Below are 12,348 nucleotides of genomic sequence, written 5' to 3'. Positions count from 1 at the left end.
GGTATTCATTAAGAAACAAGGAATATCTTTTATCTAATTTATGTGTAAAAATATCGATACGTGCACAGCAGAATAAAGCACTACTTACCTTGTTTCTTTCCAAATCAATACCGCAATGACAATGGTTGCCAATACTGTCAGGAAGACGACCAGTATAAGCTGGAGATTAGAATCAAGTATCGATATCAATAAGAGTTATCAATTTTAACATTCTAATATAAAAATGAAATCTCTCTTTAAGTTGCGATATGATTTCCAATTAGTTCATTCTCGAGTATCAGCTGAAAAATTTAAAACCAGTCGTCGATATCAATAGAATTATCATCAAACAATATCAAAGACGAATCGAAACCATCATAATATCCATTAGCCAATACAAAAATGATATTACCGAAACAAATTATTTCTATATTCATAGGAAAATATATTACTAGAAGAGGAAAAAATACTTGTAAAGGAAATAATTCTAGTAAAGGAAATAAAACTAGTAAAGGAAATAATACTGGTATTTGATCCGCAAAAAAATTGAGAAACAGTTAGATTATAACTATATTCATACAATCAAAATGGGAAACAAAACCTTTCACATTTTTTCGTTTATAGTCCAAAGCGCTAAAATAACCGACAATACAGTGTATCGATATTTCTTTTCTGATTTTACGTTAAGGTTAATGTCAATATAGTGAATATATTCATACCCTATAGCCGTTTATTGTCGTGATTTCTCGAGATATGTTCGTGAAAATCTGATCCGCGAAATATTGAGAAATGTGTTGATTATATAATATATACACACAGAGATTGAGAACTCCTTTTTTGTATATGATGACCTGCGCAGAGAGACCCCGGTTTACAGGCCATACTGAGATATCTAAATATGTTTTTATTCGAAAATCCTACATCCAAAATAGAAAGTACATGTACATTTCTTTTATTAAGTTATGGAGATCAGCCGAAAACTGTACAATATGTTGGAGAAAGAACTGTATCGAGGCCCGTCAGAGCCGAGATCTGTTCTCTCTCCAACATATTGTACAGTTTGAGGCTTATCTCTAACTTAAGAAATAGCAAGTCTTTGTGTTAATAAAGTACACTTTTATTTCTAATATAAACCAGTTTTTTAACCTTTGTCTATGAGCTCAGATAACTCTACCAATGTGCATTCAACCATGACAAATCCAATATAGACAATGGCAACATAGAATTACCTTTGCCTGTGTTATGGACAACTATCTGTAAATTCACTTTAACCATGTCCACCGACAGTGATGGAGGGATATTACTTTCTTATATTAATTTAAGCGATATAATAAGGTGACTTTAGTGACTTGTATGGCTAAAAGGACATTTCTGTCCAATGTCTGATGTGGTCAAGAAATGACATATGAAACTAGACTTGCAATTTAGGCGTTTGCTTGAAAGCGTCTTGCTAAAATGATCGCATATAATAGTGATTTTCCAGGCTAGTTCAAAACAGTCGGTGCCCCCAGAACTTACATTGGATTCAGAAGATTTAAAATTTCGACCACTCTAGGGACAATCTTGGATTTATTTATACCATGTGCAATTTCATTCAATAAGCCAATGGGATTTAGGTGAAATTCTGAAATATTGTTGAAACAAAATCAAAATAAGTGTAAAACTACAGTGTAGATGATTTGGAAATTTATAATCAAAAGTGGTACACAAAAACAAGGTTTTCAGAAAGCGGAAATTGGAGTTAATGCTGTAGATAAGTGTTAAATGGTGAATTTATAATAAGGAGGAAAACTCGATATGGAATATATACAGCAATTCTGTTGTGGATTGTTTAATTCTGCATCAATAGAGGACTAAATTCTCTTCATATTCATTGTGTGGGATTTTATTCGTAATTTAGATTTAAAAATTTTGGAATATTCCGGCAGGTTGTGTGTTGTGTGTTAACATAATTATTGGATTATGCCCGGAGACATATACTCACCCTCATTGTGTAACTCTCCCATAAGTTACCTTTTACTGTCTTATAAGTGACTGTCTTATATTAGAGTCACATATAAGACAGTAAAAGGTAACATATAGGACAGTTACAGGTAACCATCTGATAATCCGTGAGTTAAAGTACAGAAACAACAATAGATGGTATCACAACTATGTTTTAATATATAAGTTAACATATATTTTTTTCCAAAAATCGTACCCATATCAATTGAATATTACTGACCTTTTATATCATAATAAGGTAACCCTCCTGTATTTAATAACCATTTAGGAATATAGAGAAAACCCCTTGATACATACAAGAGTACCTATATCGATCATATATATAGTAGAGTTGCCAACATATCTGTATATACTACTTCAATATCAACTTTAAGAGCGATACAATTTGATATTCTCGTTTTAACTTAAAATCGTGAAAATATCAATCAACGAAAATAGGCAGCTACAGTACTAGTGTATATGGAATTTTCCACAGGCACCTGACACGAATATCTATCCAATAGTTACATATTATATGTTCGACAATAACTATGTCGTTTGAAAGACTATAAATATAAGCCATTTACCAATAACTTGTTGATTCCCTGCGCACATCTACCAGCACATATGCCACCTTCTGGTGTCTTTTCTTCGAAATGCATTGTCTGAAAAATAAGAAAAATGTTAGTTTATAAAATACTTTTTTTTCTTCTTTAAAGTGAATAGTCGGGCAAAGAAAACCAATCTAAATGCGTTCATTGGCCTTCCAAAAGTTCTCACATATTAATACGACGGTCAAGTTCTGCTTAGTTTCCCATTTCTGACCATTAAAGTAAAGAAAAGTTGAAAGCATTGAAAGCGAGGCTGCGTGGAAATGTAACCACGGACATAGTGAGCCGGGAGGACGTTTTAGAATTTCCATACTTTAAATTAATTTCTTCGTACGCAGACAGATTTTGACGAGAGATTTTATTTTTCCATTTCATAAGAAATTATACTGGATACATTCACACCATTTTTACCGACTTTAGCCATCCTTGCCCGACTATTCACTTTAATTTATGTTCTATAGAAATACATAATGTATTTGTCTTCTTCTGTTCTTTAATACTCGTAAAGAAAAGATACTTGATAACTTTCTTTAAAGTAGATCTTTGTCTGAAAAAATCAATAGCATTTTTTCTTGTTTTATGGGTTTCATAAACGTGTATGCTTTAATAAAAAATATCATATTCTTATATAAACATACACTATTACAATACATTAAATTAGATATATTTGTTCAATGATTGTCTCCATATATAGACTAATATCATCATTAAGTGCATAGGGTACACTAGTATAACACCCATATGTATGAGAAAAAACACACTACACTAATTGTAGATACAATTTGTAGGTGGTACGCTTTTAGTGAATCTTGTCGCTGGGATTCAGTATTGGCGGGTTATACATAACAACTATATTTGAAACAGAACTCTGTACTTTCTGTACTGGTTTTAATTCGTGATAAACACAAAATGTTTTACATGCGATCGAAGACACACAAAAGTCCCTGCCCAGGTGTATTGCTAACCACCATGGCATTTTTCGCGAATATCTGTAGGTAAGTGTTAGATTTGTACCTGTTTGTCCTATCTCAAAAGGCAGTTAATTATAAATTTAGTATCCTAGCTTTTGACATATTGGTGTAGCGTTAAACCAAATAAACCCAGTCAAGGTGGGTTTAACGTTATCCTGAACTCATCGGGTATTATCGCGAGAATACAGGTAATATATATGTAATATCTATTCCCGAGGAGTTCCGGATGGGTTTAACGTATACCTACACGCAAGAGGTAACTAATATCAAAATTTAAAATAAAACCAAAATAAAAAAAAAATACAAAAAAAAAGCTTATTATACAAATTATTTGACCTTTGATTCGGTTAATATGGTACTGTGTTATTTTTAATACTACCAGAGCGATATAACATCAAATGAGCAAATATTCAAAATTGGGAAAAACCCGAGAATATTCAAAATTTTGGATTTTTCTATAATGACGGTACCCTTATGAAAATTACGCTTCGAATATACATGTAAGCTAAGTATTTTTGTGTCTTTCGGCATACATTGGAACGAATAACACATGTAATGTTATATAAATACTCTCTGTCTTGATTTCAACAAAGAAAACATTTCAATGACAAATGAAAAATCTAGAGTCCGCCATCTATGAACCACTTAGATTGTACAGGTACAGTTCTGCTAATCTGCAAATGAAATGCACGGTGTGTATGCGTGAATCTATTACCTATTTTATGTTTCAACGCACCGTATAAAACAACCAAGTTTTTTTCCAATTGAACTGTAGAATTAAAGCAACTTAAAAAAATCCTTGAGGTACAAACAATATTCAATAACTTTAAGTTTCTCCATAGCAATGCATTAAAGAAGCTAAAAAACGACAGAGAATAAACAATATTTTCATCATTTTGACAATAATTTATCACGTATATACACATGTAATTAACACAAAAATACATATAAACTAAATTGTTTTGACTCTGATATCTGTGCGATCAATAACTCATTCCATATAGAGCATCATGTCATGATTTTTTTTGGGATGCAAATAATTATTTCAATACTTATACATTCTATTCTAAAGTAAAAAAGACAGCTCAAACTTTTCAATGATGGTTATTATGTAAAGTAAGTAACTTTTCTTACTGATTAGAAGAAAGCTATTAATCCGTCTGATCCTGGTTTTAATACAAGTCGTCAAGATAACCGTTCGATCGTCGGCGGTGTAGCATCTTTAGGGAATGTGGATGAAATTTGGTCCTGGTTGTTTAAATACATGTAGATTATATTACACTGGCTAGCATGTATTTATATAGTATCTACTTTAATAGCCAGTGGCAATTAGACGACTACAATAGGACGACCGATTTAATTTATAAACGGAAGGAAATGACGGTGTACTAATGTGACCTGACAAATATATACTTGGAGATAAGTTACAGTAAACAAACCTGTGTAGTCTAGTATTAGTGTTAAATTTTTTATCTTACGAGTTAATGCATCCTGATTTTTATATCTCATTAAGTTTTTTTTTTTTTTTTTTTTTAATTTCTGCCTTGACGATGTAATACCTTTTCTTAGTGTAAGATGAAATACATCCTCGATACTCCAGGGGTTCCGATCACCTACGATTTCTATACCCTGGACTATCTCAGAGTAAAACTGAAGGGAACAGAGCAGAACAGACAATTTAGTAATTGATGGATGCATGGTACACTATGGTTGACTGTGTGGCTTTGAAGTTGGGCGTCGCTCTCTCTGCAGTCTCAAAGGAAATATTTGCAGGCCTGTGATATGGTTCAACTTCGCTAGCCAAGGGTATTCCGTCCGATGTTCTGTATCATAGACTACTGTACCCTTGGCTAGCGAAGTAGGTGATTGGTTCAGATTTTGTCCCTCTGAACTGCCTTCCTTTTTACTATGAGATAGTCCAGGGGTATAGAGATCGTAAGTGATCGAAACCCCTGGAGTATTGAGAATGGATGAAATAGACAATAAAAGAATGCGTCATAAGTAAGATCGAGTTAAAAGTTACAATTTCCGTGAGATTAAAAATTCAAATACAATTCATTATTTCAAGATTTTTAAAAAATTTTCAACTCGAGTTCCATGAACATGTCTATTTCTTAGAAAGTAATGACGCCATCTACAATATTTCCATGATATAGAGAATTTAGATTCTAACTAAAAAACATTGAGACAATCCCACTTAGATTGATGACTTTTGAATCTTTTTACTTAAAATCCGAAAAAAAAAGATTCAAAACTTATTTTTTTTTACTTAAAATCCGGGGGCCGCGGTGGCCGAGTGGTTAAGATGTACCGACATATTACCACATGACCTCCACCTCTGGGTCACGAGTTCGAATCCCATGTGGGGCAGTTGCCAGGTACTGACCGCTGTCGGTAGTTTTTCTTCGGGTGATCCGGCTTTCCTCCACCAACAAACCTGGCACGTCCTTAAATGACCCTGGCTGTTAAGAGGACGTTAAACTAATCAAACCAAACCAAACTTAAAATCCGGTAGCTTTTTAACCATTATTTGATCTAACTTTACCTATAGGATATATTAACAATTCCCCTCTTACTCAAAACTCCCATTTCTACATTTTTCTTTCATTGATACTCAGTATTTTGCATTTCATTAAATTGCGATATTTTTCAAGCATTGCATAAATTAACTTTCTGTGTTGTCTATCAAGAAGTATGAGTATACATGTACTTATATTAAAGTGATAAATGACTATGTGATAGGAAATATATCAAATTCGTTAAGTAAAGGTTCGTGGCATATCAAATTATTATTGAACTCATTTTATAAATTTCATATCACATAACCACTCATGTTTAAGATCACCTATTTAAAACATAGTCTACCTTAGTGAAAGGATGCGTTTAAAGTAAATAACATTTGTTGACAAGGTGTTCACTGACCCGAACGTTTAGAGTGCGCTAATTTTATAAACATTCAGTTTTTGTTTAAAAATGGAAATAAAAAGTTATATAGTTCGTACAGTTTTAGAGACAAACCTGTTTGACGGGCTATACTATGTTATTTGATGTAATACAACAGATATTAAGAAAAACACCTAAGCTATACCGTGCTCCTTCAGATAATATAATACAACAGATATTAAGACATATTCATCAGCTATACCATGCTAGATAATATACCCCAGGATCTTGATAATAAGCCGCGACCTATATTCTTTTAGGTAGGAAATACTAGGCTTATTTTCAGGACCGAATTATTTTCAAGCTCATCATATTTTCGAAGTCATTCATCTTGCACCGTTTGGCAGGTTAACGTATGAGACAGGCTTACTTTCATAGCATTAATAAATAAATTTCACAAACAACTTTGATATAATTTAATACAAATATGCATTGATGCATATGCATATATTTACGTGTATAATAAAATAACTACACCGCTCCAGAACGTTATGAGAATTTTATATTGACCAACATAAAAAAAGTTGTCTTACCTTTTAGATAATTTCCTTGGAAGGCAGTGTGGCCTATTTTCAAAACCGGCATATTTTCAAGATACATTTGACCGTAAGAAATCCAGGGCTAATTTTCAAGACCGGTCTATTTTCGATTCAGACTTATTATCGAGAATTTCGGGTAATACAAGAGATACAATAATAGATAATATATTACAAGAGATATTAAGAAAAAAAGCTCTACAATGCTAGATAATACAATACAATATGATACAATAAAAGATGATATATTAAAACAGATCTTAAGTGAAAGAAGAGGCCCATGGGCATTAACGGTCACCTGAGTTTGAATATATAATAAAACAAATAATGAAACAAATTAAAAACATATAAACACTATATAATGGACCTTTAAGTTGGTCAATGATATATCAATTTGACTTTTTAGTCCATGAAGAGAGTTCGCTTCCATCAAACCTGTGAACTTAAAAGAATTTTTGAAAATTTAGTCATTTTGACCCTGTTTGGTCCCGCCCATCTAGTTCCTCAGGGGACAGATATTGATGTTAAAATACTACATTTCAGGCTAATAATTCTAATCAAGTTTGACTCATTTCCTATGAAAATCGACCAAACAATGTTCATAAATGTGTTTTTTCCAATATAAACTAAAGTTAACTTGACCCTCACCCATGGGGTAACGTAAGACCCCAGGGTCATATAATTCACAATTTTTATAAAACACCTCAAGACCTTTTCATCTATAAAGTGTATTTGATTCTACCATTTCCAGAATTTTAGAAGAAGATTTTTGAAGTTTTAGCTTACTTGACCCCTTTTGACCCCGCCCCTTAGGCCCCTGGGGGTCAGTCATAGAATATTTGTCAATAGGTTAATGGTCATCTCATACTGATAATTCTGACAACATTTGACTCATTTCCTATTACAAATTACCAAATAATGCTCAAAAATGTGTTTTCCTTACATAAAAGTAAACTTAATCCCCTCCCCAGGGGAGAAACGAGAGACCCCCAGGGTCATATAATTCACAATTTTTGTAAAGGACCTTAAGACTTTTCTATCTATGAAGAGTATTTGATTCTACCACATTTGTGAGTAGAGAAGAAGATTTCTGATTTTTTTAAACTCAATTTTACCCCTTTTGGCCCCTCCCACAGCCCCCTGGGGGTTGGGAGTTGGGACCATATAATTCACAATTTCAATTGGCCTGATGCCTTAGAAGGTTTGTGCAAAATTTCATTGAAATTGCTTCAGCAGTTGTGGAGAAGTAGTCAAAAATGTAAATTGTTTATGGACATACGACGGACGACGCACGACGGCCGACGCACGACGGCCGACGCACGACGGCCGACGGACAAAAGGCGATTAGAATAGGTCACGTCTCAAGTGAGCTAAAAAAGGTTTACAATGCTAGATAATATAATATAATATGATACAATAATAGATAATATATTACAACAGATATTAAGAGAACAAAAAGCTCTACAATGCTAAATAATATAATACAACATACAGATATTTCGGAAAACACTTAAAGCTATACTATGGAAGTAATAAGTTATAACTTCATACATTTTAGAGACAAATACCTGCTTGACAGTAGTAAGCGTTCTATACATTTACATACATGATTTTATTATACACTGTACATCTATATTACGATAGAGTTTAACAAAGTATCACTTTACGTGATCAAACATCATGGATAGTGTAGCTAAATTTTTAAACTGCCATCCAGCCTTTGATATCAGGCTTACGAGACACTGATAATTAGAATAATATGCAGATTCAACAATCTTCTTCTATTTATTCTGTGGAGTTTGTAAGTATACAAAGGTATCATAATGGACAACTTAACCTTTACCACGCTGAAGAGAATATAATAAATAAATATTACGAAAAACACTTAAACTTTACCACGCTAAATAATATAATACAACAGATATTTAGAAATAACTTGGGTTAAGCCATTCTAGATAAAAGTAATACATTTTGTATTACGGAAAAAACTATTTTATATTATTTTTTGTATTAAGGATGTACTCCTCTGAGAAGTCAAAATTTTCTTGTATTAAACTTTTTTTTCTCATATAGATTTTTGGAAAGAGGAGTTCATACCATGAAAGAAAATGAAAGAAAAAAACATATGTCCGTGTGCTCGTTTTTGAGCTACTGTCACTGAAAGATACCTAGTTGACAAAATATTGGATTTTATGGGAATTTTGCCGTTTTGACCATATACACAAGATATTAAAGCCATAATTTCCTAATGAGGTGTTTGATATGTATTTATGTTTGTAGAATTTATTTTCCAGTAGTTTTCTTTTAACATATACCAGTTTTGATCAAAAAGACTAATATTTTTTTCTCAGAATAACAAGATATGCCACCCCTACCCCTTAATTTTGAGCTACAAAATGCACCATTTTCAGCCATTTTTGCCAAATCAAACCCTTTATAGAAAAAGTTCTGGTATTAAACTTTTGTTAATATTTTGCATATCAATAGGAAAAGGGTTGTTCTTTCAAAATCAGGCAGAAAAATGGGGGGTCCGTGTGCTTACTTTTTTGCCCCACTTGAATATTTGTTATTTTTCAGTATTTTAGTGTAAAAATTAAAAGTGGTCAAATTACCATTAAATGTAAAAATAAAGTGAAAACAGTGAATCATTTCATACATTAATGTTCAATATTTTAATTATCACGAACCAAGTAAAGATTTACAGCAAAAATTAGCTCAATACAGCTAAAAATGCTGGTGCAGTGATGATTTAAGTAAAAACAATTTCAGTAAAAAATGGTAAAACTGTGGCTCTACTTGAAGCGAAAAAAGACAAAATTTCAAAATGGCCGCCAAATGGGCCATTTCTTAAAATCCCCGTATAAAAAAATCTGCAAAAGTTAGAACTGTAATTTTTTGACAAAATTTGCAACTGGCAACTTGCTACAGATATTGATAAATTGTATTTGAAAATCTCATAACTTCTTTGATCTTTGTCGAAACGAGACTTCAACGGGACTGAAACCTCAGAAGAATATCAGTTTTTGTATTAATTAAACATATCTATATACGATTTAACACCAATTATTGTTCAAATGATGAGTATCGTTTATGCTCTGTCGGCGGTGGAGCATCTTTAAACTATACTACGAGATATGATATAACTACAATATACAGATATTAGGAAAAATAGAGACACTATAACTGATATGAAGAAAAAAAAACATTAAGCCATAAAATGATAGATAACATATAATTCAATAGATATTAAGAACAAAACTACAGTTATACCATATTAGAATATTATACAACAGATAACAAAAAAACTTCAGTTATACCATATTAGAATACTATTCAACTGATAACAGGACAAAATTTCACTTACTATATTAAAATATTATGCAAAAGGTAATCAGAAAAAACTTCAGTTATACCATATTAGAATATTATACAACAGATAATAAGAAAAAAACATGAGTTATACCATACTAAATAATCTAAAACAAGAGATGTTAACAAAACTATATAAATAATACTACGATAGAATATTATGTAACACCAAGCCTACCTCCAGAATGCCTCCGCGCCTTCCTCACTACTCCTCACTATACACTTCCGCCAACGTTACTATAAATCCACACAGTTCATATGGCCCATATATAGAAACGGGGTTCTTCCACATCCAACAGGATACAACCCCTGTACAGGAGCCAATCATCAATGGATGATTTAGCCTATCCCTTATGCTTCTGATGATCCTTTATTCTCCCTTCTTCAATGTTCTTTCTCTCACATATCCCTTGTGATGTGTTACAGTGAAAATACGACTTTTAACGTAGACATGTTAAAGTATCAATATCTTATGCTCCTTTAAAGGTTAGGTACGATTTACCTGTATATATATTGACATTCCACCGTCAAATATGTGTATCCATCCTCTAAACGATGTTGTTTATAATGCTACAAAACCAGTCATCCGTGTCGAGAAATAGCTAGTAAACAATGTGTTTTCCGTCTTGTCCTGTTTGTTTTTGAAATGCCGAGATAATGTTTTCAAAAGCTCAATTTTCAAATTAAAGCTCAAGTTTCAATTGCTATTTTCGTGAAATTCAAAAGGATGATATAACTTTACTAAATATAGTTGCTGATGTAATCACTCGGTCCATACAAACCCTGAAGACGGACAGGAATTGTACTACACATATACATCAGAACGCTATAACGAAGATAGCTAATATATGTAACAGTCCTTCTTCAGACTAACCGGATGTTGGTTATAATTACTCCTGGTTCCGCTGATGATATCCGATCAAACAGCTTTATCTATATCCGGAATAGTTGTGAATCAGTTATTCAGTATAGAATATACACATTTTTAAGGGCGGGAAGTGTGTATTTAAGAGAAAGAAGTGTGTATTTAAGGTTGGGAAGTGTGTATTTAAGAGTGATAAGTGTGTATTTAAGAGTGAGAAGTGTGTATATAAGAGTGAAAAGTGCGTTTTTAAGAGTGAGAAGTGTGTATTCAAGAGTGAAAAATGCGTATTTATGGTTGAGAAGTACGCATTTCAGAGTTAGGAGTGTGTACTTAAGGATGGGAAGTGAGTATTTAAGAGTGATTAGTGAGTATTGAAGGGTGCGAAGTGTGTATTAAAGAGTGAAAAGTGCATATTTAAGAGTGAAAATGCGTATTTCAGAGTGATAAGTGCGTATTTGGTTAAGGGTTAAAAGTGCGTATTTCAGAGTGGAAAGTGTGTATATAAGGTTAATAAGTGTGTATTTAAGAGTGATAAGTGTGTATTTAAAATGAGAAGTGTGTATTTAAGAATGAGAAGTGTGTATTGAAGGGTGAGAAGAGTGTATTTAAAAATGAGAAAGTGTGTATTTAAACCAATGAGAAGTGTGTATTTAAAGATGCTCCACCGCTGACAAATGGTATTTTTTTCACTATCAAAACAGGAGCAGACGATTTAGTATTTTTCTTCAGTTACAAAAGTTACTTACTTTACACCATTACCACCATTGAAAAGTTTGAACTTCTAAATTTACTTTAAGTTCAAAATATGAAAAATAATTAATTGCATCCCGAAAAAAATTCTGTGGCACTATATCGTATACGGAATAAAGTAATGATTGCGCATACACCAAAGGCGAAATAAATTATTTTATGTTATTTTTGTGTTAATTTGGCATATATGTACATGAACAAACACCGATTTCTGTTCAAAAAATGAATATAATTTATGCTCTGTCGGCGGTGTAGTATCTTTAAGAATAAGAAGTGTGTATTGAAGGTTGAGAAGTGTGTATTTCAGAATGAGAAGTGAGTATTTAAAAATGAGAAGTGTG

General features: G+C 32.4%; 1 protein-coding gene across 4 annotated transcripts in view; it reads right to left on the bottom strand.

Moving 5' to 3' along the window:
* The window catches only part of LOC138311006 (uncharacterized), a 55,870-nt gene extending 44,634 nt beyond the window's left edge, over nucleotides 1-11,236 (bottom strand). Inside the window, exons 1-3 of one of the 4 annotated variants that reach the window (XM_069252435.1) lie at nucleotides 10,895-11,236; nucleotides 2,550-2,627; nucleotides 89-159 (exon numbers count right to left, since the gene is read on the bottom strand). In XM_069252435.1, coding sequence (XP_069108536.1) covers nucleotides 89-159; nucleotides 2,550-2,627; nucleotides 10,895-10,912 — 167 coding nt within the window. In that variant the 5' untranslated portion in view covers nucleotides 10,913-11,236. Of the gene's footprint in view, nucleotides 1-88; nucleotides 160-2,549; nucleotides 2,628-4,678; nucleotides 4,858-10,570; nucleotides 10,875-10,894 lie in introns of those variants that run through there. The other 3 variants (XM_069252432.1, XM_069252433.1, XM_069252434.1) reach the window with 3 other exon arrangements.
* Between the last annotated feature and the right edge of the window lie 1,112 nt (nucleotides 11,237-12,348).

Source organism: Argopecten irradians, chromosome 16 (assembly GCF_041381155.1).
Source record: "Argopecten irradians isolate NY chromosome 16, Ai_NY, whole genome shotgun sequence".
NCBI classification, from domain to species: Eukaryota; Metazoa; Mollusca; class Bivalvia; order Pectinida; family Pectinidae; genus Argopecten; species Argopecten irradians.
This window is presented reverse-complemented; position numbering and strand designations above follow the sequence as displayed.